General features: G+C 42.8%; 2 protein-coding genes across 2 annotated transcripts in view; both read left to right on the forward strand.

Annotated features, from left to right (window-relative positions):
• Positions 1-351: 351 nt before the first annotated feature.
• slc6a7 (solute carrier family 6 member 7) lies at positions 352-8,321 on the forward strand. The gene is made up of 14 exons (XM_055942548.1): positions 352-720; positions 2,926-3,154; positions 3,711-3,842; positions 4,006-4,213; positions 4,581-4,719; positions 4,821-4,955; positions 5,122-5,225; positions 5,314-5,438; positions 5,693-5,805; positions 5,914-6,051; positions 6,120-6,219; positions 6,393-6,511; positions 7,034-7,207; positions 7,474-8,321. The coding sequence occupies exons 1-14, from the start codon at positions 652-654 to the stop codon at positions 7,666-7,668; spliced, it is 1,980 nt and encodes a 659-aa protein (XP_055798523.1). The 5' UTR covers positions 352-651; the 3' UTR covers positions 7,669-8,321.
• Positions 8,322-8,956: 635 nt separating this feature from the next.
• Positions 8,957-26,375, forward strand: part of rb1 (retinoblastoma 1) — a 41,230-nt gene continuing 23,811 nt past the window's right edge. Inside the window, exons 1-17 of the mRNA XM_055942549.1 lie at positions 8,957-9,261; positions 10,409-10,529; positions 10,735-10,838; positions 11,906-12,040; positions 12,288-12,326; positions 12,518-12,567; positions 12,827-12,937; positions 13,136-13,281; positions 16,386-16,463; positions 17,156-17,265; positions 17,385-17,459; positions 18,709-18,796; positions 18,931-19,047; positions 19,558-19,614; positions 19,707-19,738; positions 19,897-19,973; positions 20,256-20,473. Coding sequence (XP_055798524.1) covers positions 9,155-9,261; positions 10,409-10,529; positions 10,735-10,838; positions 11,906-12,040; positions 12,288-12,326; positions 12,518-12,567; positions 12,827-12,937; positions 13,136-13,281; positions 16,386-16,463; positions 17,156-17,265; positions 17,385-17,459; positions 18,709-18,796; positions 18,931-19,047; positions 19,558-19,614; positions 19,707-19,738; positions 19,897-19,973; positions 20,256-20,473 — 1,665 coding nt within the window. The 5' untranslated portion in view covers positions 8,957-9,154. The remainder of the gene's footprint in view (positions 9,262-10,408; positions 10,530-10,734; positions 10,839-11,905; positions 12,041-12,287; positions 12,327-12,517; positions 12,568-12,826; positions 12,938-13,135; positions 13,282-16,385; positions 16,464-17,155; positions 17,266-17,384; positions 17,460-18,708; positions 18,797-18,930; positions 19,048-19,557; positions 19,615-19,706; positions 19,739-19,896; positions 19,974-20,255; positions 20,474-26,375) is intronic.

Consider the following 26,375-nt stretch of genomic DNA (forward strand, 5'->3'; position numbering starts at 1 on the left):
TTACCAACAGTAAAGGTGTTTTAAAAAGAGGGCGTGTTTTCCCCCCCTTTGTTCAATGGGCGGATTCGATTATGCTGAACTGCGGGGCACCCGTCTATGGCCGATGACGTCCCCGGGCAAAAGCAGTGAGACAGGAGCTTTGCGCAGCTCCACCATGTTGTCAACAAGGCGGCATGGTGCATCGTCCAGAAACATACATCTCTTTTCCATAAAATATATGTTTGAATTTTCAAACTAATTTTAACTGGGAAGCCGGATAAAGCGTTTTTATCAAAAGCAATCATTTTTACATCTGAAAATACAGAATCCTACTCGTTACTCCACGTGCTTAATTATGTCACGTTTGTTTGGTCCAATTTCGCTGTGGGCTTTGAACGGGCTCACACCCGGAAGGCAGCTCGGTTCCAAAACGAATGCAATCAAGCTTCACCCGGAGTAAAACACGTGTAACGGGCGCCCGGGACAGATTCATCGAATCCCCTCAGCGACTGCACCTGCGCTGTACTGTAATTTCCCGGTCATTACCAAAAGTGCCGATTTCAATCATCACTGACGAACATTTCTGTCAAAGCACGAATATATTACCATTAACTTTAATCTGAACAATGTATCGAACATCCAAAGAAACCAAGTGAATCTCTCCCCGGGAAAATGCCGAGCGAGCAGACAAAAACGGCACCTGGGAACATAACAGAGAAAAAATCAACACATCAACAAGGGGTAAGCAAGGAAACAACCTGTTGTTAGTTAATAGGAACTTTTTAAACGTCGTTAAAAGGTCTAATTTGACCTCTTTGTGAATATTGGATTGTTTTGGAATTTATGGAAAACCAATGGAACCATCGTTCTTTGTATTTGTAAAAGTAACCTAACCCGTATGTGTTCATTCCTCTGACATCCAATGTAGTGGAAAGTGCAACACCCTACAAGCCTACAGGTCACCATTGTCACCTCAGTAAAATTAGTTTTGTACTGGATATTCGGTTTTCTCTACTTGATAGCTATTGAACCAAGCATACCAGGACTATGAAGATGGTGTATTCTGAATCAGGAGTGGATGGACAGTTTTTGGTTGTTGTTGAAATGTTTATTTTATTTGGGGGGCGGGGCTTTTAATCTTTAATAGCTCTTACACAAGTTCCATGATAATGAAAATGATATATTCTGAATCGGAACAGGATGGACAAAGATTAACAGCTATTTTTGTTCAAATTACATTTTCTTTTTGGGGGAGGCTTTCAATCTTTAATAGCACTAACACAAAGCGTGCCATGACTATGAAAATGATATATTCTGCATTGGTGGAGGATCTACAAAAATCTACAGCTTTTGTTTTTAAACATTTTTATTTTGATCACCCGCCTCCTCCACCTCACCAACCTGCTATTTAACCTTTTACTGCAGTGGGCTGAATCAGGGCCACACAGAGTGATTCTTGGTAGTCTTAAACAAATCTACTTTGAAACAAAAGTATACACCTCACACATGGTTATGGGCCTAAAAAAAGAGTTTACATGTGTTCAATTTTGAGTTGCATTGCAATATTACTTTTTATATACATCATTAAATATAACAAAACTGTTTGACATAGTAACACCAGACTTGTCAGTAATTTAAAAAAATAATAATATTAATTATGAAATATATTAATAACATTCCACCCATGAGGGCACTTTTGGAAAGGAAATGGCTATTGAAGATTGAAAGATGTAAACAAAAACAAAAAAATATATGAACCAAGCATGCCATGACTCTGAAGATGGTATATTTTGAATCAGGGAAGGATGGACAAAACCCACAGCTTTAAAAAAAATCTTTAATAGCTCTTACACAACGTGCCATGAATATGGAAATTATATATTCTGAATCGGGGGAAGGATGGATTAAAAATCCATGGCTTTTGGTTTTTGGAAATCTGATTTTGTTTTTGCAGGGGGTTCAACCTTCAATAGCTCTTACACAAAGCGCGCCATGACAATGACAATTCTATATATAATTGTCATTGTCATGGCTCGTTTTGTGTGAGAGCTATTAAAGATTTTTTTTTAAAGCTGTGGGTTTTGTCCATCCTTCCCTGATTCAGAATATACCATCTTCAGAGTCATGGCATGCTTGGTTCAAATATCCAATATAAAACTACCTTGGGTATAAACCTCTCAATGTTTATTTCAAAGACATAATCAAAGTTTTAAGACTATATACATTTCAGTTGATACAGGCTTAACATCAATCCATCGCATTGCTCTCGTTTTATTGTTTGTTTTGCATAACCTATTGTAGCTCATTGTATAACAACTACCTGTAGGCTACTCTTTCTACCCCTTTTATGACTTACAATGAGTCATGATGATGATGATGATGAGGCAGGCGGATGGTGGTGGCCTAAATCAAATGAATGGCAGTTCTCAAAACTGAACTGCATTTTTCACCTGACCTCTGTCCTCTTGGTGTTCTTAGTTCTTCTCTTTTCTGTCTGTTTAGCCGACTGGTCCACTGACAACACACACACACACACACACATAGGGGCAATAGTTCCTATTTTGTTGTGAGTTAAATTGTTTGCCTTGCAGGGGAGGAAGCAGAATGAGTGCTTGCATCAATTGCACTGGATGGCACAAGAGTGACACAGCTCTAGAGGTCACACGCAATGGTTTACAAAGACTTCATGACAATGTCATATTTCCTGATGTGTGAACCACACCCATATCTGTAAACCTGGACTCCATAGCTATGCCTACCATTGTCACTGACTGTGTTCACCTTAAACAATGTGCAGTCCCAGTGTCTCATACAAGTTAAAATAGAGGGGGAGTACTTTACTTGTGACGTGGAATCCAACTTTTCAACATTAAGGCATGACATCATTATAGGTTATTCTGATAGAGGATCTGTCTGACAGTTTTGAATGTGTTATATCTGTTCTAGAGCCCAGCACAGCTGAATGGGTTTAATTTAGCTCATGATGTCACCAATCCCTCATCCCAGCCACAGTTTGAGTCCCGCCCCCCGTCCCCTGCACCCCCACCAGACCCACGTATTCTCCCAAGAGAGCAGTGGGGTGGGAAGTATGAGTTTCTGCTCTCCTGTATCGGCTACTGTGTGGGATTGGGGAATGTGTGGAGGTTTCCCTACCTCTGCTACCGCAATGGAGGAGGTGAGTAACCCACAGCCAAGCTGGCTTTTAGCCCTCATACACTTCACACTGCCCCTCAAACTCTAAGTATGAATTAAGCTGTATTATTGTATTGAAATGGATGTGTATTATGTTACCTTGGCCTTCAGGTCTGCACTGTCCTCTCCCCTCTGTGGGTTGTGCTGCAGAGTTCATCTGAGAGCTGAAACCAAAGCCACGCAATCACAGGCAGCCAGTGGTGCTAGAAAGCCAACACACACCTGTGCACAGAAAAACACACCTTAAGTCTACTGAATGGTTCATTCAAAACTATAGTACACAAACTTCAGCTCCCCATGTGAAGCTAGCACATGCTGAGACTTCAATAGTTGAGCGATAGAAAAACCCTTTGCTGGCTGGCAGCTTTCCAGATGTAGTAAGTGATTATATAGCCATAATGCTGTTTGTAGGACATACTCTTACATGCCATGTATCTGTGTGGCTAGCAGCTCAGTGTTATAACAATCAAATTAATGTGGGATGTCGCCTCTTGTATTATCCCGTTTCCTGTTTGACCTGTGGCCTCCTCTGTCCCCAGGTGTGTTCCTCATCCCCTACTTCATCATGCTCTTCTTCACTGGTGTCCCCCTCTTTCTCATGGAGCTAAGTCTAGGCCAGTATGGAGCTGCTGGACCAATCACAGTGTGGAAGTGCTGCCCCCTCCTCAAAGGTAAACCCCCATGACCCCATTGTCCTCCCAACACTCCATAATTGTCCACCAACACTCCATAATTGTCCACCAACACTGATTAGCCTCAATCTTATGTTCTCCAACATCAAAAGCTCACTCATCTGGACTACACACATCAATCTGCCTGTGTGTCTCTTTATAGGCATTGGCATTGGGATGCTTTGTGTGTCTATGCTGGTGTGCCTCTACTACAACGTGATCATAGCCTGGACCTTCTATTACCTGGGCAGCTCTTTCCAGAGCCCCCTGCCCTGGTCCTGTGATGCCCCAGCCAATGCTTACCTCTGTGGGAACGCCACTGTGAACAGCTCCTCTGGCAGAGCCCTCAGCCCCTCAGAGGTCTTCTGGAAGTAAGGGCTCTTCCACCACTGTAGAGTGTTTTTCGCTAAAAATGATTGGATGTCCTTTGCATGATTGAATTTAGATTAGGATTGGTTTATCGTGGGGGAATTAGCGTCACGCTGGCCCTCAACTGTATTGAAATATTGACGACCATGAAATGCCTGAAATGTTCTCCTTCAAAAAGTCTGTGCTGTGTGTACACTGTGCTGTATGTGTTCATGTCGTTAAGGAGATGAGCTGACTTTACTATATGATGTAACATCTATCTCCTGTTAAAAATGTCTCTGTTTGCTGGGTCTATCCAACTAGTTTTGGCTAGAGGTTTGAATACTCTGTGTAAATGTGTGTGTGTTTGCTCGGTGTATTGTGTTCCAGTGAGCGTGTTCTGGGTGTGGTGAACAGTAAGGGCCTCCATGACCCTGGTCCTGTCAGGTGGCCCCTGGCTCTCTGCCTCCTGGCTGCCTGGGTCATCATCTTCTTCTGCATGCTCAAGGGCATCCGCAGCTCTGGCAAGGTAATATAACACACACAGACCTTTAAACACAGACATACTCATGTTACGCAAACATGCCCTCAAAACAAACATCCTTGCGCTTGGTGTTGCTAACTTTGTAGGTGGTTTATGTGACTGCGACGTTCCCGTACTTCGTGCTGATCGTTTTGATCATCAGGGGTGCTACACTGGAGGGGTCACTTCAGGGTGTGGCCTTCTACCTCACCCCTGACTGGGGCCGGCTGGCCAGTGCACAGGTAAACTACATCCCCTAGTGGAGACAGGCTGGTAGAATCTCTAGAGTAAAGTCAAGTTAGTTTGTTTTTGTGTGTATGGGTCTATCTGTAATGATGAGTGTCAAGGCCCTTGGTGCTGGTCAACAAAGTAGACAGCATGTCTTAACTGTCACCGTTCACCTTGTAGGTGTGGAACGATGCTGCCTCACAGGTCTTCTATTCGTTGGGGATTGGTGTTGGGGGGCTGCTCTCCATGGCCTCCTACAATAAGTTTGACAACAATGTCATCAGGTCAGTTGTACTCTACTCTACTACTGTTCTCTCTGAGGCTACAGGCATGCTGGGAAATGGAGTCTATCGAACATTGTGTTGCTTTCAGGGACTGTCTGGTCATCACCATAGGGAACTGCAGCACCAGCTTCTTTGCGGGCTTCGCCATATTCTCAATCCTGGGTCACATGGCCTGGAGGAAGGGAGTGCCTGTTGGCGAGGTGGCAGATACAGGTAGTTCTCGATGAGCCAGTCACTCCTCTTGTATTAACAATCAATCAATCAAATGTATTTATAAAGCCGTTTTTACATCAGCCGATGTCATAAAGTGCTATACAGAAACCCAGCCTAAAACAGCAGGCAATGCAGATGTAGAAGCACATTTCTGTTACGGTTATGACATGGTAATCACAATATATCCAGTTATTATCATAGCACTAAAAAGCTATTTTATGGCAAAAATAAGCTCATTGTTGTTCTTGCTCCAGGTCCTGGTTTGGCATTTGTGGCGTACCCAGAAGCCCTTGCTCTACTGCCAGGCTCGGTGTTCTGGTCCATCCTCTTCTTCCTCATGCTTTTCATGCTGGGGGTCGACACTCTGGTAAACCACAGTCTTGTTCTGTATTGAACCCCCAGCTCTTTGAACTAACAAAACATATACATCTAACATCCCGCTCCCTGTCTTTCTGGCCCTGTTTTCTCTCTGTAGTTTGGTAACATGGAGGGCATCACCACGGCCGTGCTGGATGAGTTCCCACAGCTCCGAGCTAACATGAAGCAGAAGTCTCTGTTCCTGGGACTGCTGTGTTTCGGCTTCTATCTAATGGGACTGCTGTTGATCACTGATGTGAGTTTGTATTGAAGTGTGTGTGTGTGTGTGTGTGTGTGTGTGTACTGATGTCTGTCTCTCCATAGGGAGGGATTTACTGGTTCACCCTCATCGACTCCTTCGCCACTAGCTTCGGCCTCATCATCATCACCCTCTTCATGTGCATTGGCATCTCCTTCTTCTATGGTACACATCACCATGCAACTCTAGCTCCATACCCTGCATGCTACATTACACATACTAACTAAACATACTAACCACTATTCAGACATGCCACACACTTGCTGTATGTCAATAGTGTCTTCAGATACTTTGACTAATAAGCATGCATGTGTGTCTACATTCCGTAACATTCACAGGAGTGAACCAGTTTTGCCAGGACATCATTGACATGATCTGTCTCTGTCCTCCCTGGTGCAGCAAAGTGCTGCTCTACTTCAAAGCATGCTGGGTATTCTGCACCCCATTTCTCCTACTGGTGAGTCAGACCCTCTACCTTTACATTATGTCTCTGAAAAAGCATCCCTCTGTCTAAAATCCACCCTTTGTTGCACCCTGACAGTGGTGAATAATTTAAAGAGACTGACATTCTATCCCCTTTTCCCCCGGCTGTGTTCTCTATGGGTTTATTTTCAATCACCCCTCATGTATGCACAGTATGTATGATGTGTGTATTTGAATAAAAAAGTATTTAGTAGCTGTTGAATAGAAACATAAATGAGTGAACTAACCAAGTATCCTGAGCCAGAAAGAGGGAATGGATCATACCATAGAGGCTCTGCCTGGATTATCATACAGACGTCTGTTTAAAAGTCTGTGCATGCTCAGCCGCACTTTGCTGCGTCTGTCTGGGTGTTGGTCTATTTCTCCAAAGCTACTGTGAGTTTTTGATCACTGCTTTGATTCCATGGTTGCTGTTAAACTTTCATAGTGTAGATGCGTTTATTTCTGTTGCCTTTGTTTCACATGCCCCTCTGTTTCTGTGTCCCTGTGCATCCAGTTCATTCTGACCTATATCTTCATTGAGATGTACAACACCCCGCTGCAGTATGGTGCCTATGTGTATCCTCGCTGGGGCAAGGCACTGGGTGTGTGCATGGGCGCCACCTGCTGTCTGCAGATCCCCATCTGGGCCATCGTGGCCATCAGCAAGGAGTCTGGGACACTGAAAAACGTCAGTACCGTCCGCCCCATTTTCCCCTTGTCTGTCACTACACAAGCCATGTTACATGGCTATAGGAATTGCCCTAAGGGGACAAATAAAGCTGTATTGAAATGACTTGAATACTGAAGCCACACTAAGAACACATTAAACTCTTGATAGGTTAAAGGCTGCCAGTGTGCAAATAATTTAAGGGTTACATCAGTTATGAAAATAAACAGTCACATGCCATTCAGTTTAAAAATCTCTATTATTAATTTTTCTCTCTCTCCATTCAGCGTTTTAAGAAATCCATTCGACCTCTAAATTCCTGGAGGGGGAACAACTTGAACAACAGTGGAGGAGGAGAGGAACGAGTAGAGCCGGAGAGGATGGAGGCACCGTTCACGGTAAACCTGACAGACAGAGACACTGTCAACCTTACCGAGGTGGATTTCACAGCTATAGCCTGGGAAAATGGGACAGAGGCATGACCCTTCCTCACTGGTGGAGGTGAAGAGTATATCATCACCTGCAGAACTTTGTATGAAGAGACAAAGGAAGTATGTCACTGTCCAGGCATCATACCCTGCCAGCCAGAAGGATACCATTTTGCCATTTGCTATACTGACACTTTAAAGATACATTTTCTAAGTAGTCTTTGTTTTAAAAATTATCAGATTGTCCTTCAGGACAATGTGAATTGGTAGTTTTATTTATGCTTTAAAAATACATTTTACATTGTCTATTTGCAATTTTGCTAGAGTGTTTATATAGCCTAAAGGACATGGCTGCAGCATGTATACACAGAGACCATGGGTGTATTCACTAGGAACTTAACAGAATGAAACGGGGAGGGACCTACTGGAATTGCTCCAATAGAAACTAGTTTTTACTGCAAAATATTTTACTCTACGCTCTTATCCAAAGTGACTTACAGCCTTGCTCAAGGGCACATCAACAGATTTTTCACCTAGTCAGCTCAGGGATTCAAACCAGTGACCTTTCAGTTACTGGCCCAATGCTATTAACCGTTAGGCTACATTTTTCATTTGAAATAAATTGTTTCTGTTGCAAAACGTTTTGGTCTAATGATTACACCCCATGTTTTTCTTCCTGAGAGGACAAATGTAGTGGTGCAAGGCTGTTTCACCGTCCACTAACAGTGCTATTGGATGAGAATCACTGTGTGTGGTCTTCATCTCTATTCTGATCTGTAGCTCACCAGAGGACTAGCAGTGCAAAGGAATAAAACATATATAGTTTTAATATTAGGCTACTGGACATATGTTTTTCTGTCATGTTCTAGTGCTGGTGGTGGGTATACACAGAGGGCAGTTCTTTCTTGACTGTAAACCTAGGTGAAACTTTGACAACAGAGATCTATTTTTTATTTTTAACCTTTATTTAACTAGGCAAGTCAGTTAAGAACAAATTCTTATTTACAATGATGGCCTACCAAAAGGCCTCCTGCGGGGAGGGGGACTGGGGTAAAACATTTAAAATATAGGACAAAACACACATGACAAGAGAGACAACACTACATAAAGAGCATGGCAGCAACACAACATGGCAGCAGCACAACATGTTTGGGGACTCTTAAACAGTCTTTTTTTGTGTAGTTTTAACTAAGACATTTATTTTGCCACAATACAAGGCAGTTCGTCGATGGCACAATGTATCAATTGCTCTGCTGGTGGTACAGTAGGCCTACACACAGATGGCGCCAAAGACGAATGTCAGATTGGAGCGGAGATGACGTCTGGCGGATGTCACGTATGCGACATTTTCCCGCGGTTTCTTTCTTCTGAGAATCGAAGACCTGAATCCGTAGTAGGATTTCAGGGAGCTGACAAGTAAAAACCGGGGATTGTACGGGACCAAATTGGGATATAAACGAAGTAAACTCTTAAAAAGGCTATAAAATAGAAAACAGATACATTTAATAATTTAGCTTTAATAATCTGATAACCCACAAAGATGCCTCCCAAAAAACGCAACTCTGGAACAGCACAGAACAAGGAAATGAAGCCCAGCATAAAAAACGCCTCCCCGGACAAGGAGAATCCAGATTTATCAATTGAAAAGTAAGCAGCCCGTCCAGCCATCGTATTTAACAAGATAATTGTTAAACATATAACGTACCCGATTATGTTACTGACTACAATATAACGTTATTTTCTTTCCGTAAAATGATCGTTTGCTAACTATTTGGTAGCTAGCTAACGTAACGTTACTAACAACATCCCCCCCACGAAAACAAGTCCAGACGAACAGCTGGGAAAACATGCTAACTAGTTGTCAATCAGTAGCTAGCTAGTTATTATTTGGGAATATATGACATGCCCGTTGTCTTATTTGTTACAAGTTTACATTTTAAGTTTAGTAACATCAAGCTGTTATTTTCCAGCTATTTAGCAATTTTAGGTGGCTAGATAGCTAGATTCGAAAACAAATTTGTTCAAGTAGCTAGCTAGTAGCTGCTAAGCACCTTGCCAAACGAGTTAACTTGCTACTATAGCCATCTCCCGACAGTCATCACTTTAACTAATGGGGACAGAACTTTCATAGAGCCCCTACTAAATTGACTCCAGTCCATTTGATCACGGTTCATATTATTTCCCACTTCAGAAATCGTGTTCAACGTTAGTAAGAATGGACACCGCAACATTTGGGTCTGAACTACAAGGCCTCCCATTGAGTGTTAGAATGATGGTGTTAAAGCTAGAGTCCGTAGTTGAAACAATAACAAAGGGGAACCCCTTGCCTCTGTTTTGGTAAAAAGATGAGGGATAGGCCAGAAAAATATATTTGCTCTCATATTCATAAACAGCTATGGATGCAAGGACTGAACATCCATGATATCAGTAGTATAGTTTTAAGCATGTTTTGAGGCCATATCGTTTGTTTACATTTACGTTATTTATAAACTTTGGAGTAAAACAAGCTTATATTTGGGGTTCTGATGGGGTGCAACAATTGAACTAAGCTCATGAGGCATTTATACCTTATATTCTTTAAGAATCAATGGGTATATATCATTAATTTATAAGTCAAAAAATGGATATAGCAAGACAAAACACACTAATTCTACATCAACAACTACATGTACTTATTACCCCCCTCACAAATCATGACTGTCAAAAGTGATTTTGTTACTATTCTCAGTGCACCATTTCCAAACTAAGTATGGTTGATCTAAATGTGACTTTTTTTCTTTTTTTGAATCGTCAGGCACCAAGAGAAGGATGCAGACTTTATGACTCTGTGTCAGAGTCTCCAGGTGACAGATGCGGTGTGTGATCGTGCTTGGACAATATGGAAGGCAGTTCAGGCCTCAGTGGACAATGTTCTTGTACGTATCCACCCATTGTCTCCAAGTTACTAGTAGACTATACAATGTGTTTTATCTACTGATGCCCTTTCTGTCTGCTCTGATGATGGAAAGATTATAGTGAATAAACAACTGAACCATAACTCTTTGTTTCTGAAATCAACTATATTCATTGCTATTCACACAGACTGACGATACATTGTTTTTCTTCTCTCTGTCGACACAGGACACTCAAAAAAGGCTTTGGGCTGCTTGTCTGTTTGTGGCTGTGATAGACTTGGAAGTTGCAAGTTTTACCTTTACTCAAATCCTGAAGGCAGTGGATCTGAAGTAAGTACTAGATTCAGGCGGGGATCTGCACTATGCAGGTGGTACAAGAGTGCATTTTTCACTGTCTGTCCTGGTCGCAAAAACAAGGATTGAAGGGCAGCTTAAACTTCTTCAATTAAACTATTATTGGGTTAAAATACACATACATTTGTGAACAGCCATTCATAACTACAATCCGTAAGGCGCAAATAGCTAAATGAGTGAACAGGTGTGATTCACATCAATGCGCTTTGTAGCTATATCAATCATGTAAATCTGTATTGCCCGACGGCTTCACTGCTGTTGTCCTTACCTCAGAACTTCTATTCAGATTGGATAATCTTTCGATGCCGACAGCAGTTGCACCATTGAAAGACAGCTTGAACTTTAGCCTACAAAAGCCTATTCCTGCTCGTTTCCCACGAACCATGGAGTTTGGTCGGGGAGTCGTTGATGCAGCCGCTCTTCTGTATTTCTGCATCTTTATGCTGCGTGCATTAGACAAACTGGCCGGATATTGATGATGTAGGCTAAATCAAGTATATCAAGTGTTAATTAAATGTTATGCTGCTGTGGCAGTACTGTGGATATTTAAACTAGCTCGCTAGCTACAGGGACTTGCCTGGCGACCGCATCTCTCAAGCCATGCATGTTTGGATACCGGGAGACAGACTGGAAAACGGGCATAACCGGGCGTGCGAGCTCCGTACAGAACAGATCAACCAACGGACAATGTGGGGGATGGTGAACTTGACGACGTCACGATGACTTGCAGGCAGTGGGTTACGACACCAACAATGACAAACCATTTATATAAACACATTTTTTTTTGGGGGGGGGGGGGTTGTACTACCACCCAAAAGGGAACTTTGGAGACTGGAAGGGCAAAGGGGCATGTGCTCTGCTCTGGTAGAGCCCTGTCTGTGGACGTGCCTGCCTCTGTTATAATGAGGAATGCATATATCAGCCGAAGTTTCCCTATTGAAAGTTCAGGCCTTAACGCAAACATAACAGGTGTTCGGCCAAGTGAACACATTCCAATTCTTGGTTACAATTAGATGCAGTTTCGCGTGTCCTCTTGTGTGCAGTGTGAAGCAGTTCCTGGGCCTGCTGAAGAAGATGGATGTGAACCTGGACACCATCAGCACTAAGGTGAACTCAGCAGTGACACGACTGGAGAAGAAGTATGACGTGTCACGGGCACTCTACCAGAGGTTTGAGAAGTGCGTGGGAGTATCGTAACGTCATGTTTCCTAATGCCTAGTTTTGATGTCTAACCGTGCTGTACCTCTAGATGGCAGTGTAGTTTCTTTGGACCCTTTTGTCAGCTTTTATTGTTATCCAACTTTAGATTTTCACAAAAATGCAAACTTCAGAGTACACAACCTGAACTTGAGCTGTTTAGTAATGTAATTATGTGCTCACATTGTATTTGAAATGCAATATTTATCACCACTTATCTTGCTTCAGGACATGCAGCAAAATCTATGCAGAGGACTCAGAAGCAAAGTAAGTGAATAAAAAGTACAGAAATACCTCTAATTTGAATGATAATCCCTGCCACAATGCTGATCATTGCTAACTTTTAAACCGTGTCTTCACTCGGTCCCATTTATCCAATAGTAAATGAGGGTCAATGTTGATAATGGGTAGTTTGCTCCCAACATGTAGTGTAATGTCAATAATGTTCTCTGTTCCAGGGGGAAAGAAATCCTGCGGAGCTGCTGGACAATGTTCCTTTTGGCTAAGGGTGGGTCAGCACTTGTTGATCACTAACGTTGTAAATTGTTTTTTTCCAAGGCGAAGATCAACATACACATTTGTAGATGTAGGGCTCTGAGATGGTTTCCATCTTCCACTCGTTATGTTTTCCCTCTCCGTGTCTACTCAGAGTTCTGGCGAGATAAACAGCAGGTTTCTGTCCATCGGTCTGTTTCTCCCACAACGCTGTTAAGACTGGCCGGTATTATGATACTGCTCCTGATGTGCGTTGTGTCTACTGTCTGCAGGAAGGGCTCTGCAGATGGAGGATGACCTGGTCATATCCTTCCATCTGATGGTGTGTGTTCTGGAGTTCTTCATCAGGCGTTGCCCGTCCAGCCTTCTGCAACCACTTTACCGTAAGACAGACTCCTTTCCCTCTACTACTGCAAGCCTCAGGCCCTCGGATAGACATGCTCTTACATTTGCGTTGGTCAACTGCCCCTATGAATATATTATCACACTCATTACTCCTTCAGTGTGTTATATTACCACAGGTCTGATACGTTCTGTAGATGAATGGTTATAAAATCTAACCTTTTACCCCCTGCCCTCAGAATCAGTCATCAGCACAGCCCAAAGCCCCCCAACAAGAACCTCCCGTCGCAATCAGAGCAAAGCCAAGCCCCGTCAAGCCCCGCCAGAGGTGGATGTGCAGCTCCTGGAGACCCTCTGCAAAGAGAACGACTGCAGCGTGGAAGAGGTTCACACAACATTTTGACTCCTTTACACTCATGGCTTGTCAGCTTGTTGTAGCTTTAGATCCCAGTCCCGCAGTCGTCAAAATTCACTACCCCTTCAATGTTCTAAATAAAAAATCTTTGGTAGCACTGGTGCTCCCAACTTAAAATATTTTTTACATTGCTTGAGATACAACTTATATTGGGCCTTAATGAATTCTAACTACTTTTAAAGCACATGTTGTGCCCTAGACACTAATATGTAACATCAAATACATTCGTTTAAAAAATAAATAAAAGCTAAAATGTTGATATGAATACCTGTCATCGAAATTACAAAGTAATTTGTGGAATATTAGGTTTCAAAATTGTGTAAAAACACTACTTTCCTATTGAGGTGCATTATGTTGAAAATTGTGCACAGTCTCTAACATCAAATTTGTGATGACGACATGCAAGAGATCTGTCATTTATTTATTGCTATGATCATTGATCTCCTGAAGAAGCTATACCTTTCTTTTGGTGTCCCCAAATATTTGGATATACTGGTAAAGTTGCCAGGTTGTTACCTAGCTAGCCAATGAGGTAACATTGAAAAAAGTGTAAACGAATGGTTAACGCGAGGGTTTTAGAACTGCCCACGACATGGTTTATGAAAGTAAAATCGAAGATACAACTGTTGGAATTATGGGGCAGATCATATGAACTTGTCGGGCTAGAAGCAAGCCGTTTTTGCTGTAGTAATGGCACAACTATGACGCTAACGAATCTGCACTCGCTTGTTTCTCTTGGGCACTTGGAAACAACGGTACAGCGACGCCTTTTATTACAACAGCTATTATCTGGGAGATTGTTATCACAGTGCTCCCAAAGTAAAACTCCTGGTCGTACAGCAAAATATATGGTATTGGTCCTACTTTAGAGCCCTGCCTTGTATTGTTTTTACATTGTTGCATTTTACGTGTGTGTGTGTGTGTGTGTGACTGTCCTTGTCTAAGTGTATCAATATTTTGTTACATGTCATGTTTTTTTTGTGGACCCCAGGAACAATAGCTGCTGCATCTGTAAAAGTTAATGGGGATCCAAATAAACAAACATCCAATCCACTTAAGGACAAAATTCAAATAAACGTTTATTAGTCTCATACACAGTTTAGCAGATGTTATAGCTGGTACAGCGAAATGCTTGTTACGAACAGTGCAGTCAAACAAGTAATAAAATAATAATAATTAAAAATAGAAACACGAAATCACGAATATCAGGGTGAATTTAGTTAACCCAAACAAAATTATCAGTAATCCAAATGTAATCTATGCTTATATACACCAGAAAGATATACTAAGAATGATATGTACAGTAGTAGATGTATTAGAATGAGCTATGTGAAGAATACAGTGCATTCGGAATGTATTCAGACCCCTTCACTTTTCATACATTTTGTTACGTTACAGCCTTATTCTAAAATGAGGAACAATTATTTAATCCAATCTACAGACAATGTCCCATAATGACAAAGCAAAAACAGCTTTTTAGAAATCTTTGCAAATTTATAACAAAACAGAAATACCATATTTACATGAGTAATCCATGTTTCCAGTGATCATCCTTGAGATGTTTCTATAACTTGATTGGAGTCCAACTGTGGTAAATACAATTGATTGGACATGGTTTGGAAAGGCACACACCTGTCTACATAAGGTCCCACAGTTGACAGTGGATGTCAGATCAAAAACCAAACCATGAGGTCGACGGACTTGTCCATAGAGCTCCGAGACAGGGTTGTGTTGAGGCACAGATCTTGGGAATGATACCAAAATATTTCTGCAGCATTGAAGTTCCCCAAGAACACAGTGGCCTCCTCCATTCTTAAATTGAAGAAGTTTGGAACCCCCAAGACTCTTCATGGAGCTGGCCACCCGGCCAAACTGAACAATCGGGAGAGAAGGGCCTTGGTTAGGGAGGTGACCAAGAACCCCGATGGTCACTGACAGAGTTCCTCTGTGGAGATAGTTGTCTTTCTGGAAGGTTCTCCCATCTCTGCAGCACTTCACCAATCAGGCCTTTATGGTAGTGGCCAGGCGGAAGCCACTCCTCAGTAAAAGGCATATGACAGCCCGCTTGGAGTTTGCCTAAAGGACTCTCAGACCATGAGGAACACGATTCTCTGGTCCAATGAAACCAAGATTGAACTCTTTGGCCTGAATGCCATGCGTCACGACTAGATGAAGCATGGTGGTGGCAGCATCATGATGTGGGGATGTTTTTAAGCATCAGGGACTGGGAGACTAGTCAGGATCGAGGGAAAGATGAATGGAGCAAAGTACAGAGATCCTTGACGAAAACCTGCTCCAGAGTGCTCAGGACCTCAGACTGTGGTGAAGGTTCATCTCCCAACAGGACAACGACCCTAAGCACACAGCCAAGACATCGCAAGAATGGCTTCGGGACAAGTCTCTGAATGTCCTTGAGTGGCCCAACCAGAGCCCGGACTTGAACCCTATTGAACATCCCTGGAGTGACCTGAAAACGGCTATGCAGCGACGCTCCCCATCCACCCTGACAACGCTTGAGAGGATCTGCAGAGAAGAATGGGAGAACTCCCCAAATACAAGTGTGCCAAGATTGTAGCGTCATACCCAAGACTCAAGGCTGTAATCGCTGCAACAGGTGCTTCAACAAAGTACTGAGTAAAGGGTCTGAATACTTATGTAAATGTGATATTTCTGTTTTTTTATAAATTTGGGAACATTGTCTTTATGGGGTATTGTGTGTTGATGAGAGGGGAAAAAAACAATTTAATCCATTTTAGAATAAGGCTGTAACTTAACAAAATGTAGAGAATTTGTAAGTCGCTCTGGATAAGAGCGTCTGCTAAATGACTTAAATGTAAATGTAGAGAAAGTGAAAGGGTCTGAATACTTTCCGTACACAGTGTATAAAATGGCTTAATGTCTCTATACTTGGGACTGCCGCGTTGGCTGTTAGTGTGTGTATGTGGGTATGATGTTATTTTTGTTACACAGAATGGATGTGGATTAGTCTGTTCATTTATAGGGCTGTGAAGTCTGTGTTTGTTTGGGCGTCATCTCATTGGTTTCATTGGTTGTCTGTTGTACTTGTGTTCAAGGTGAAGAGCGTGTACCAGACCAGTTTCTCTGCTTTCCTGGATTCAATGAGCCTCTCTGGGACTCGGGACCTTCCTCAGGTAGGAACCACACACTACATTAAATGCTGGAGCTTATTGCTATGACCCAGGTTATATAGAAAATAAGTCCACTAACAGTAGTGTCTGTTCAATAATCAGTGGCAAGTTGCTGGTAGTAATATCTCTAGCAGCCCCACCATATTTCATAACTATATGAGAGCCATCGGAAAACAGATCAGTGTTTCAGGCAGTGTGCGTGTCTGAAAGCTGTTCTGTCAGGATGTGTTTGTACTGCAATGTTTACCAGCTGGATTTTCATTAGATGTGGTATCTCAGGACAGTATATTACAGGGACAGGTATGGAGAAGAAATAGGTGTTAATATTGACTTTGAATTGACAACGATTTGTTTTAATTCAGGACTATTTCCCCAGTAGCCAGGAAACAGTCACAAGGATTGACAAAGACGGTGGTTTAATAGGCTATTTATCCGATCTCTGCCAGGACAGTAGCTACATTGACGTGTGATGTTGGTTTGCCGTAACGACTCGATAACAAATGGTCTCCAGTCATGGGTATTATGATTCATGGTGTCAGTCTGCCTAAATCGTCATGGTAGAGGTCTTTTCCACCCCTCAACACAAAACCATACCTTTATACTAAAGTGCTGCAGTTTCTATGTAATTGTGAAATTGACCTGGAATACCCATGATGTTATTGAATTCCTGTCTTGACCTCCTGTTGACGTTTCAGGCGGTTGACCTCAACAAGCAGTATGAGGAACTCTACTTCAAGAGTAGAGACTTTGACAGTAGGCTGTTCTTGGATAATGACGAGACCCTTCTCACTCCCAAAGTAGAACCGTAAGTAGAACCACAAGTAATGATGTTTACATAATTTTTGAAGTATTTTCTCTGACAAAGAAAGTCTCGCTATACCTAGTACTTTATAGTGTATAATGTCCCCTCACTTCTCCTCTCAGAATGCCGGTGGAAAGGACACCAAGGAAGAACCTGCCAGAAGATGTTGTTCTCATCCCCCCACAGACGCCTGTCAGGTGAGCCCCCTCTGACCTCCACTGGCTTGAACAGCGTGTTCACCTGGACCAACAGATACTTACTCCTATGATGTTTGAGAGTCCTGTCCAGGGGGGTGTACTTGCACATCAACCGCTTCACACTACACAACAAGGAGCTCCTGCCCTATGGGCTGTTCTGGCTCAAACAAGGCTTACTTACCTCTGTTGTTTGATAGGTAGTTTTGCCTTTCCAAAGTCATGTGTATTAAGCAGAAACTATTGATAGAAAAACCCTGCCGATATGAAATGGGTTCTTAATTACTTCAACCTCTTCTCTTTATAAATGGGATTACCTGTATGGGTGTGCGTTGAGTCTGTAAATCTATATGTATCAGTTCATGTTACCCCGAATACCACAAGGAGAGATCTGCTTTGATATTTTGACGTGTCTCTCGCGTGTTTTCATTTGTGCGGCAGGTAGCCTAGTGGTTAGAGTGTTGTAACTGAAAGGATGCTGCTTCGAATCCCTGAGCCGACAAGGTGAAAAAACCAACACCGCCGTCAATCAATCTGCAGGGTCAGGGGTTGAAAATCACACACAAATGACTCAGTTCATGGCTTTGGATTTTAGTCCTGTGTAGATGTTTCACACTCCTGCTAACTTCAGCTTTTCTAAAATTAGTGTTAAATCTTGTGTCCCTAGAAAGGTATACAAGTCACATGTTGGCCACGTTGCAAAATAAATGTACAAGTTAATCATTTCATCCTAACTTCTCGCACATGTCAACGAGCGTCTGCGTAGCCAGACTCTAAAATAGAACTTGTGGGTGATTGGAAAATGAACTGAGGTCCACACTCCAGTCCAGTTGGTGGAGATAATGCACCTTCAAGTTGGTTGCCAACCGCCGTATAAAGTCCACAGAAGAAGACTGAAGGAGGCGAGATTACTAGAAAATAACTAGGTTTCCCCTTTTATCTGTGGATTAATTGTCGGAGTAGAGAACACACAATTGTGTGACTCAAAATAGGTCAAAATTCTACAACGATCTTAATAACAACACAATATTTACATTCCAGGACAACTTGACAACAATGTAGTTGGTTCAGAGTTTGTTTTTATATTTCAACCAGTGTCCTGATCGCGTCTGTGGATCGACAAAATTAACATACGCACGTGGATACACGCGTGTGCCCATTCTAATCAGCATGTCAGTTGATTAAACAGTTTCTGTCTCGTAGAGTCCTACCATTATATTCATCATGTGTGTTTCACCCCATGTCTTTGCAGAGCTGCCATGAACTCCATCGCGCAGTTGAGGGTCGATCTCATCACCTCTGGCGACCAGCCCTCTTCCAACCTGGCAGTGTATTTCAAGGTACGTTTCACCACGCCTGTGTTTAAGGGTTAACCTCACCTGCCTTCCCATTGAATCATATAGCTCAAGTCATTTTGGGGGCATGTTCCTGCCCTTTTAACATTCTCCTCCTTCCCATCTTGTTGTTGTGACAGAACTGCACAGTGGACCCAACAGAGGAGGTGTTGCAGCGTGTGGAGAGTCTGGGTCTGCTGTTCAGCCAGAGGTTTGGTCAGGCTGTGGGACCACGCTGTGTGGGGCTGGGCAAACAGGTACCACCTGGCTTAAATACAGCACACTATACAGAGGAATTGCACTACTTGAGACAAGGGGGGTGGTATAAACTGTTCATACAGAGGGTTTTCCCACTTTGAGACCTGACAGAAATAATACCTTGTGAAACTGGTGTATAATGTTTGGTTGATACATGATACATTGCAGGCAGATCACACTATAGGACACTGTAGTCATAAACTCACCCCATGATACAGTGCAGGCAGATTACACTATAGGACACTGTAGTCATAAACTCACCCCATGATACATTGCAGGCAGATCACACTATAGGACACTGTAGTCATAAACTCACCCCATGATACAGTGCAGGCAGATCACACTATAGGACACTGTAGTCATAAACTCACCCCATGATACAGTGCAGGCAGATCACAATATAGGACACTGTAGTCATAAACTCACCCCATGATACAGTGCAGGCAGGTCACACTATAGGACACTGTGTAGTCATAAACTAATTCATGTCTTTTCCTTATTTTCATCAGAGGTTCACCCTTGGCATCCGGTTGTATTACAGAGTCATGGAGTCCATGTTGAAATCGGTACATGACCTGGTCTTATTCCTATTTCGGTTCTACCTCCATATTTTCTGAAATGTCTGACAAATTCTGAAAAATCAATTTTTCCCAAATAGGAAGAGAAAAGGCTGTCGGTGCAGAATTTCAGGTATGCAAGAGAACAAAATGTGCTCATCTCACCAGAATTAAAAGGATTTGCTCTTTAATCACTCTCAACAAGCAAACATTTGAATAATATAGCTGCAGAATTTATACCGCAGTGTACTGCCAATTTCCCTGACCTAAATCATGTGATTTCCATTCCAGTAAACTACTCAATGACTCCACATTCCACACCTCGCTCCTTGCCTGCGCTTTGGAGGTCGTCATGGCAACCTATGGTGGTGAGTTTCTTCAAAAGCCACATTCACTCACTGCTAATGGATGCAGTCGTCTGGATGAACGTATAGATTATTCTACCAGCCTTTAATTTCCATATACTCACTTCTCATAGGACACTCTAATAGTATTTAAAAGAATTAGCAACATGCATATATGTTACACTGCATTCTGTCATTAGTTGTAACTACTTCCCTTTTAATAACATTTCTAAACAGGATCATAATCAATATAACACAGATGAGCTATGAGTCATGATTTCACTGCCTCTGTTGTCCTCCAATCAGGGAGCACCTTCAAGAACAGTGGCTACAGCAACGGTGGCGTTCCTGTGGAGACGGACCTGTGCTTCCCATGGATCCTGGACGTGTTCCAGCTGACAGCGTTTGACTTCTACAAGGTCATCGAAAGCTTCATCAAGGCTGAGCCCAGCCTGAGCAAAGACATCGTCAAGCACCTGGAGCGCTGCGAACACCTCATCATGGAGACCATCGCCTGGAGGGAGGTAGGTCACACACAGCAAGTCTTATCACCACGTTATATTATGACATAACTGCAGCACTCAAGGCCAGGTTGCATTCACTTTCTATCAGCAGTTTAACACCTCCAAGCCAGTGCTACCAGAGCAGTGCTTGGTTTTATTGATGTCAGGGGGACTTGTTTCTGCTTTTATAGATTGTACTGTAATAGAATCGGCAATCTCTCTGGGGGCAGCCCCAGCATTGGTCATCATTGGCAGCTGCCTGTGCTGCTGTTGGGCTCCCTATGCACTAGGCTGCAGGAGAAGTAGTAGATGAGTGGGTTGAGGCAGCGGTTGGACCTGGCCAGGGACAACACCACTGGGTGCAGAGCATTGGTGGCCCGATCCAGGCCACAGCTGGGCAGCAGGCCCACGTGGGTCAGGGTGTGGCCCAGCAGGTAGAGGTGGTAGGGGACGAAGCAGAGCAGGAAGACCCCCAGCACCCAGTAGGTGAGGGTGCGCTGGCGGCTGCGGTGCTGCGAGCGGGAGCAGTGTCGAGGCTGGCGCACCACGCTGCAGTAGCTGAAGAGTAGCAGCAGGAAGACACACTGCACCAGACACAGAGCCACGAGGATAAAGGAGCGCTGGCTTTGGGACGACGGGTCTAGAAGACAGGGCTGGTGGTGGTGGGCCGCACCAGATCCCTCCACTCAGCAGCCGCTGCACACAGCCTGCAAGGTGGTGTCATCAGAGGATGCACTACAGCAACATAACGGTCCACGGCCATGCAGACCAGGAAGAAGGTCCACCACGTCTGTCTGGTTCGTCAAATCCATGGATAGCTTTGGTCTTTCCAGTGGCGGCTCATTGCTTTGTCTCCCTCATGTCTGGGGAGACAATGAAGGGAATACGAAGGAAAATAGGGCAGAATACTGTACCAGCAGTTAACATGTGACAGGTATACCAAATATTAAATTAGATAGACTTTCATCTTTTATGTCTGGTACTTTATGGTATTTCAATATTTGCACATCGGTGATCTTGAGAGCGGGTGATCTTGAGAGCGGGTGATCTTGAGAGCGGGTGATCTAGAGAGCGGGTGATCTTGAGAGCAGTCTGCTGGCACAGCTGTGGTGTGTTGAATGTGCCGGATGGGACCTGAAAAGTCTACAGCTCACAAGCGCACACACATGGGCTATTTCAGGGTAATTTCCATCCCAGTAACTGTTCTCCCTACTAAAACACACTATGCCTGTAAGGTGTGTAATTAACTTCAATGTCCTGTAGAAAAGAATCATTCCTTTTGTTAGTGGTTGATTTGCATTTTAATTTCCATGATAATCATCTGTATTGTAAAGTGATCACGTGTCTACCTGTAGGACTATCTGGAGTTTGTCTCAGTGATTTACTGGGAAAGAAGATGGCAGTCAAATTCCTCCTGTACTATTGTGTGTCTGTCAGAGATCCTGAAGCACATGCTCCAGGCAGAGAAAATATTTAGAAATGCTGATGTGGTTACTCCATGTTAACCTAGAGAACAACCCGTATCCTAAGTGTCTCGCCTTCCTAGTTCCTTGGAAAAGGAACTCTTACACAATCCTTTCAACCTCTATAGACTACAACCTCTACAGACTACAACCTCTATAGACTACAACCTCTATAGACTACAACCTCTACAGACTACAACCTCTATAGACTACAACCTCTATAGACTACAACCTCTATAGACTACAACCTCTATAGACTACAACCTCTATAGACTACAACCTCTACAGACTACAACCTCTACAGACTACAACCTCTACAGACTACAACCTCTATAGACTACAACCTCTATAGACTACAACCTCTATAGACTACAACCTCTATAGACTACAACCTCTATAGACTACAACCTCTATAGACTACAACCTCTATAGACTACAACCTCTATAGACTACAACCTCTATAGACTACAACCTCTATAGACTACAACCTCTACAGACTACAACCTCTATAGACTACAACCTCTATAGACTACAACCTCTATAGACTACAACCTCTACAGACTACAACCTCTATAGACTACAACCTCTATAGACTACAACCTCTACAGACTACAACCTCTACAGACTACAACCTCTATAGACTACAACCTCTATAGACTACAACCTCTATAGACTACAACCTCTATAGACTACAACCTCTATAGACTACAACCTCTACAGACTACAACCTCTATAGACTACAACCTCTATAGACTACAACCTCTATAGACTACAACCTCTATAGACTACAACCTCTATAGACTACAACCTCTATAGACTACAACCTCTATAGACTACAACCTCTATAGACTACAACCTCTATAGACTACAACCTCTATAGACTACAACCTCTATAGACTACAACCTCTATAGACTACAACCTCTACAGACTACAACCTCTACAGACTACAACCTCTATAGACTACAACCTCTACAGACTACAACCTCTATAGACTACAACCTCTATAGACTACAACCTCTATAGACTACAACCTCTATAGACTACAACCTCTATAGACTACAACCTCTATAGACTACAACCTCTATAGACTACAACCTCTATAGACTACAACCTCTATAGACTACAACCTCTACAGACTACAACCTCTACAGACTACAACCTCTATAGACTACAACCTCTACAGACTACAACCTCTATAGACTACAACCTCTATAGACTACAACCTCTATAGACTACAACCTCTATAGACTACAACCTCTATAGACTACAACCTCTATAGACTACAACCTCTATAGACTACAACCTCTATAGACTACAACCTCTATAGACTACAACCTCTACAGACTACAACCTCTATAGACTACAACCTCTACAGACTACAACCTCTATAGACTACAACCTCTATAGACTACAACCTCTATAGACTACAACCTCTATAGACTACAACCTCTACAGACTACAACCTCTACAGACTACAACCTCTATAGACTACAACCTCTATAGACTACAACCTCTACAGACTACAACCTCTATAGACTACAACCTCTACAGACTAATATTCTTAGCTGTGCAACATCTCAATAGTTTCCTCAGATGTTGTTTATATTTGTATGTTGTAGTTATTATAAATCCCATGCAGGAAAACAATCTTGAATGACACTTCCAATTTTTTTGGAGGCTACAGGAATTGTGTGTGTAAAGAGTCATCTTTGAGCAGATATTGAGGAAAGGAGCACATTACCTTATGTTTCAGAAAAATTGTGATCCAAATTCTCTTACGCCATTAGACTGATGGTCAGTGGCGTATTGGTGTCCAGCCTCTGTCCTATAGTGAAATGATGCTTGGTTTGATTTTTCTGTGGTCTTGGTCAATTTTGAAATGGAGAGGCTACGGTAACCTTTTCATATCAGTTTACGCTCATGTATGGACACCTTAATTCCCAAATACATACTGTACATTCATTCTCTCTCCAACACACACACTAATTCAATGTTCTCTGGTCACACTGAATCAATAGTGATGTTTAACCTCCTCACTGTCACTGGCCCAACTCCCAGACAACCTCTGTGGTGTCATTGACCTGTTAAGTGGGATGGTATTACAAGTCAATATCCTGGAGCTGCTAGGAAAGTCTCCACATAACAGGCACCAGAGGGAAATTGTCTTATCTTCTATCTCAATCTACACATTCTATGCAGTTGACGTGTCAGTGTTTTTAATAAGGCTGTTATCTGAGTACTGTACCTGACAGAAACAATCTCCTATCACTCTTCCAGTGTTATTTGTGGATGTTTAGGCTTATTTGACTTGTATCAGATTTACCTCACCTTGTATGTTTGAGGATTGGTGCCAAAGCCAAACTAGAGTCTGCATACCGTACTTTTCCCACACCGACGTGTTCTCACTAGTCTGCTTTTGTTTCACAATCCTTCCCATCAGATGAGTAGAGAATCAAATTGTATTAGTCACCTGTGCCGAATACAACAGGTGTAGACCTTACAGTGAAATGCTTACTTACGAGCCGCTAACCAACAATGCAGCAAAAAAAAAAAGAATTAAAAAAAAAGAAATTAAAGAAACAAGTAATTAAAGAGCAGCAGTAAAAAACAATGGTGAGACTATATACAGGGGCTACTGGTATAGAGTCAATGTGTGGGGGCACCTGTTAGTTGAGGTAATATGTACATGTAGGTAGAGTTATTAAAGTAACTATGCATAGATGATAACAACGGAGCGTAGTGTGGGGGGGGGGGGGGGATGCAAATAGTCTGGGTGGCCATTTGATTAGATGTTCAGGAGTCTTATGGCTTGGGGATCGAAGCTGTTTAGAAGCCTCTTGGACCTAGACTTGGTGCTCTGGTACAGCTTGCCGTGCGGTAGCAGAGAGAACAGTCTATGACCAGGGTGGCTGGAGTCTTTGACAATTTTTAGGGCCTTCCTCTGACACCGCCTGGTGTAGAGGTCCTGGATGACAGGAAGCTTGGCCCCAGTGATGTACTGGGCCGTACGCTCTACCGTCTGTAGTGCCTTGCGGTCGGAGGCCGAGCAATTGCCATACCAGGCAGTGATGCAACCAGTCAGGATGCTCTCGATGGTGCAGCTGTAGAACCTTTTGAGGATCTGAGGACCCATGCCAAATCTTTTCAGTCTCCTGAGGGGAATAGATTTTGTCGTCCTACTTCACGACTGTCTTGGTGTGCTTGGACCAGAAGGAGAGCACTGTGTGTCTGTCAAATAGGGCACTGGGGGTTAACAACCAATCAGGAAAGCAGGGACTGTTTGTTGCTCACACTGACTGCATGGTGCTCTTACAGCTGAGAGCAGTGTTGTAACCCTCAACTGGTCTCGAGACCACATCGAGTGTCTCGGGGTCAGATACGTTTGTACATAGTCTTGACTCCGTCTCAGACTATGAAAAGACGTAATTTCTTCCTGAGACCAGCGGAGTAGAACTCATACAGTAATTATTAGCTACCATTCAGTCAGCGCATAAAACCATTTTGCCAGGCCAAATATATATCTTATCGCTTATTGAAATCTGGACCTCCTACTTAAAGTAAAGAACAGTAAATGTTATTAGTTATGTCAAAAGAAAATCCTCAAACTTTGTCATGCTCGTCAGAATTTCCTTGGTTAGCTGGTAAGGAAGAGTAGGGAAATGATTTGAAAGTTGCCCGCTCACTATTCATAAGGGGAGACCGAGGGAAATGGGAAGTCTATCTATTATAGACATGTTTGCGCAGTGGTTAACTGTGGCTATTAGACCTTCAGTGGGGGGAACATGTACCAAAATCACAAAAAAGTACAGAAACATGGCATCACTTAATGTGCCCAACTGAATCAACCCGACCTGAGGCTGAGCTTCGGGCTGCCACTCTCAGAGATGGCACCCACATGCATAATGCTACTCACAACCACACTGCTTACACAACCTATGGTAGCCTAAAGCCATCACTATCACCAAAAGCAACAACAGTGACATGTCAAAGGATGTGTGTGAAAGCGACTGTGATACCATGTAGGAGAGGGCACTTTTTGTAGAAAGACCTCAGTCACACACAGCATGATGTTAAAGGATAAGCAGCTCATTCACTCAGACATAAAAAAAACAGTAGATCCTAATCATAAGAAACCAAAAACACAACCATCAGGCTATTACAACCATTGCAGTGAATACTTCCCTTAGCAAAACTAAAATCACATTCAGCACACTAAGTAACCAGGGAACTAAAGTTTTAAATACAGCAATAAAAAAAACGGTTCCACTCACCAGATGATTATTAAGTTATTCTTGTAAAGTGCGACGCTAACAAATTAGGAACAACATCCTCTTCGATAACACCTGCTGCAGCCGCTGCAAACTAGCCTACAACAAAAGCTAGCTAGCTAAACTGTGGGAGAACTACTGCTCGCTTTTGTCAGAGACCTGTTGGCCTTCAAGAAGGCAGAAGTTTCCTT

Source organism: Salvelinus fontinalis, chromosome 13, assembly GCF_029448725.1.
Source record: "Salvelinus fontinalis isolate EN_2023a chromosome 13, ASM2944872v1, whole genome shotgun sequence".
Classification (NCBI taxonomy): domain Eukaryota; kingdom Metazoa; phylum Chordata; class Actinopteri; order Salmoniformes; family Salmonidae; genus Salvelinus; species Salvelinus fontinalis.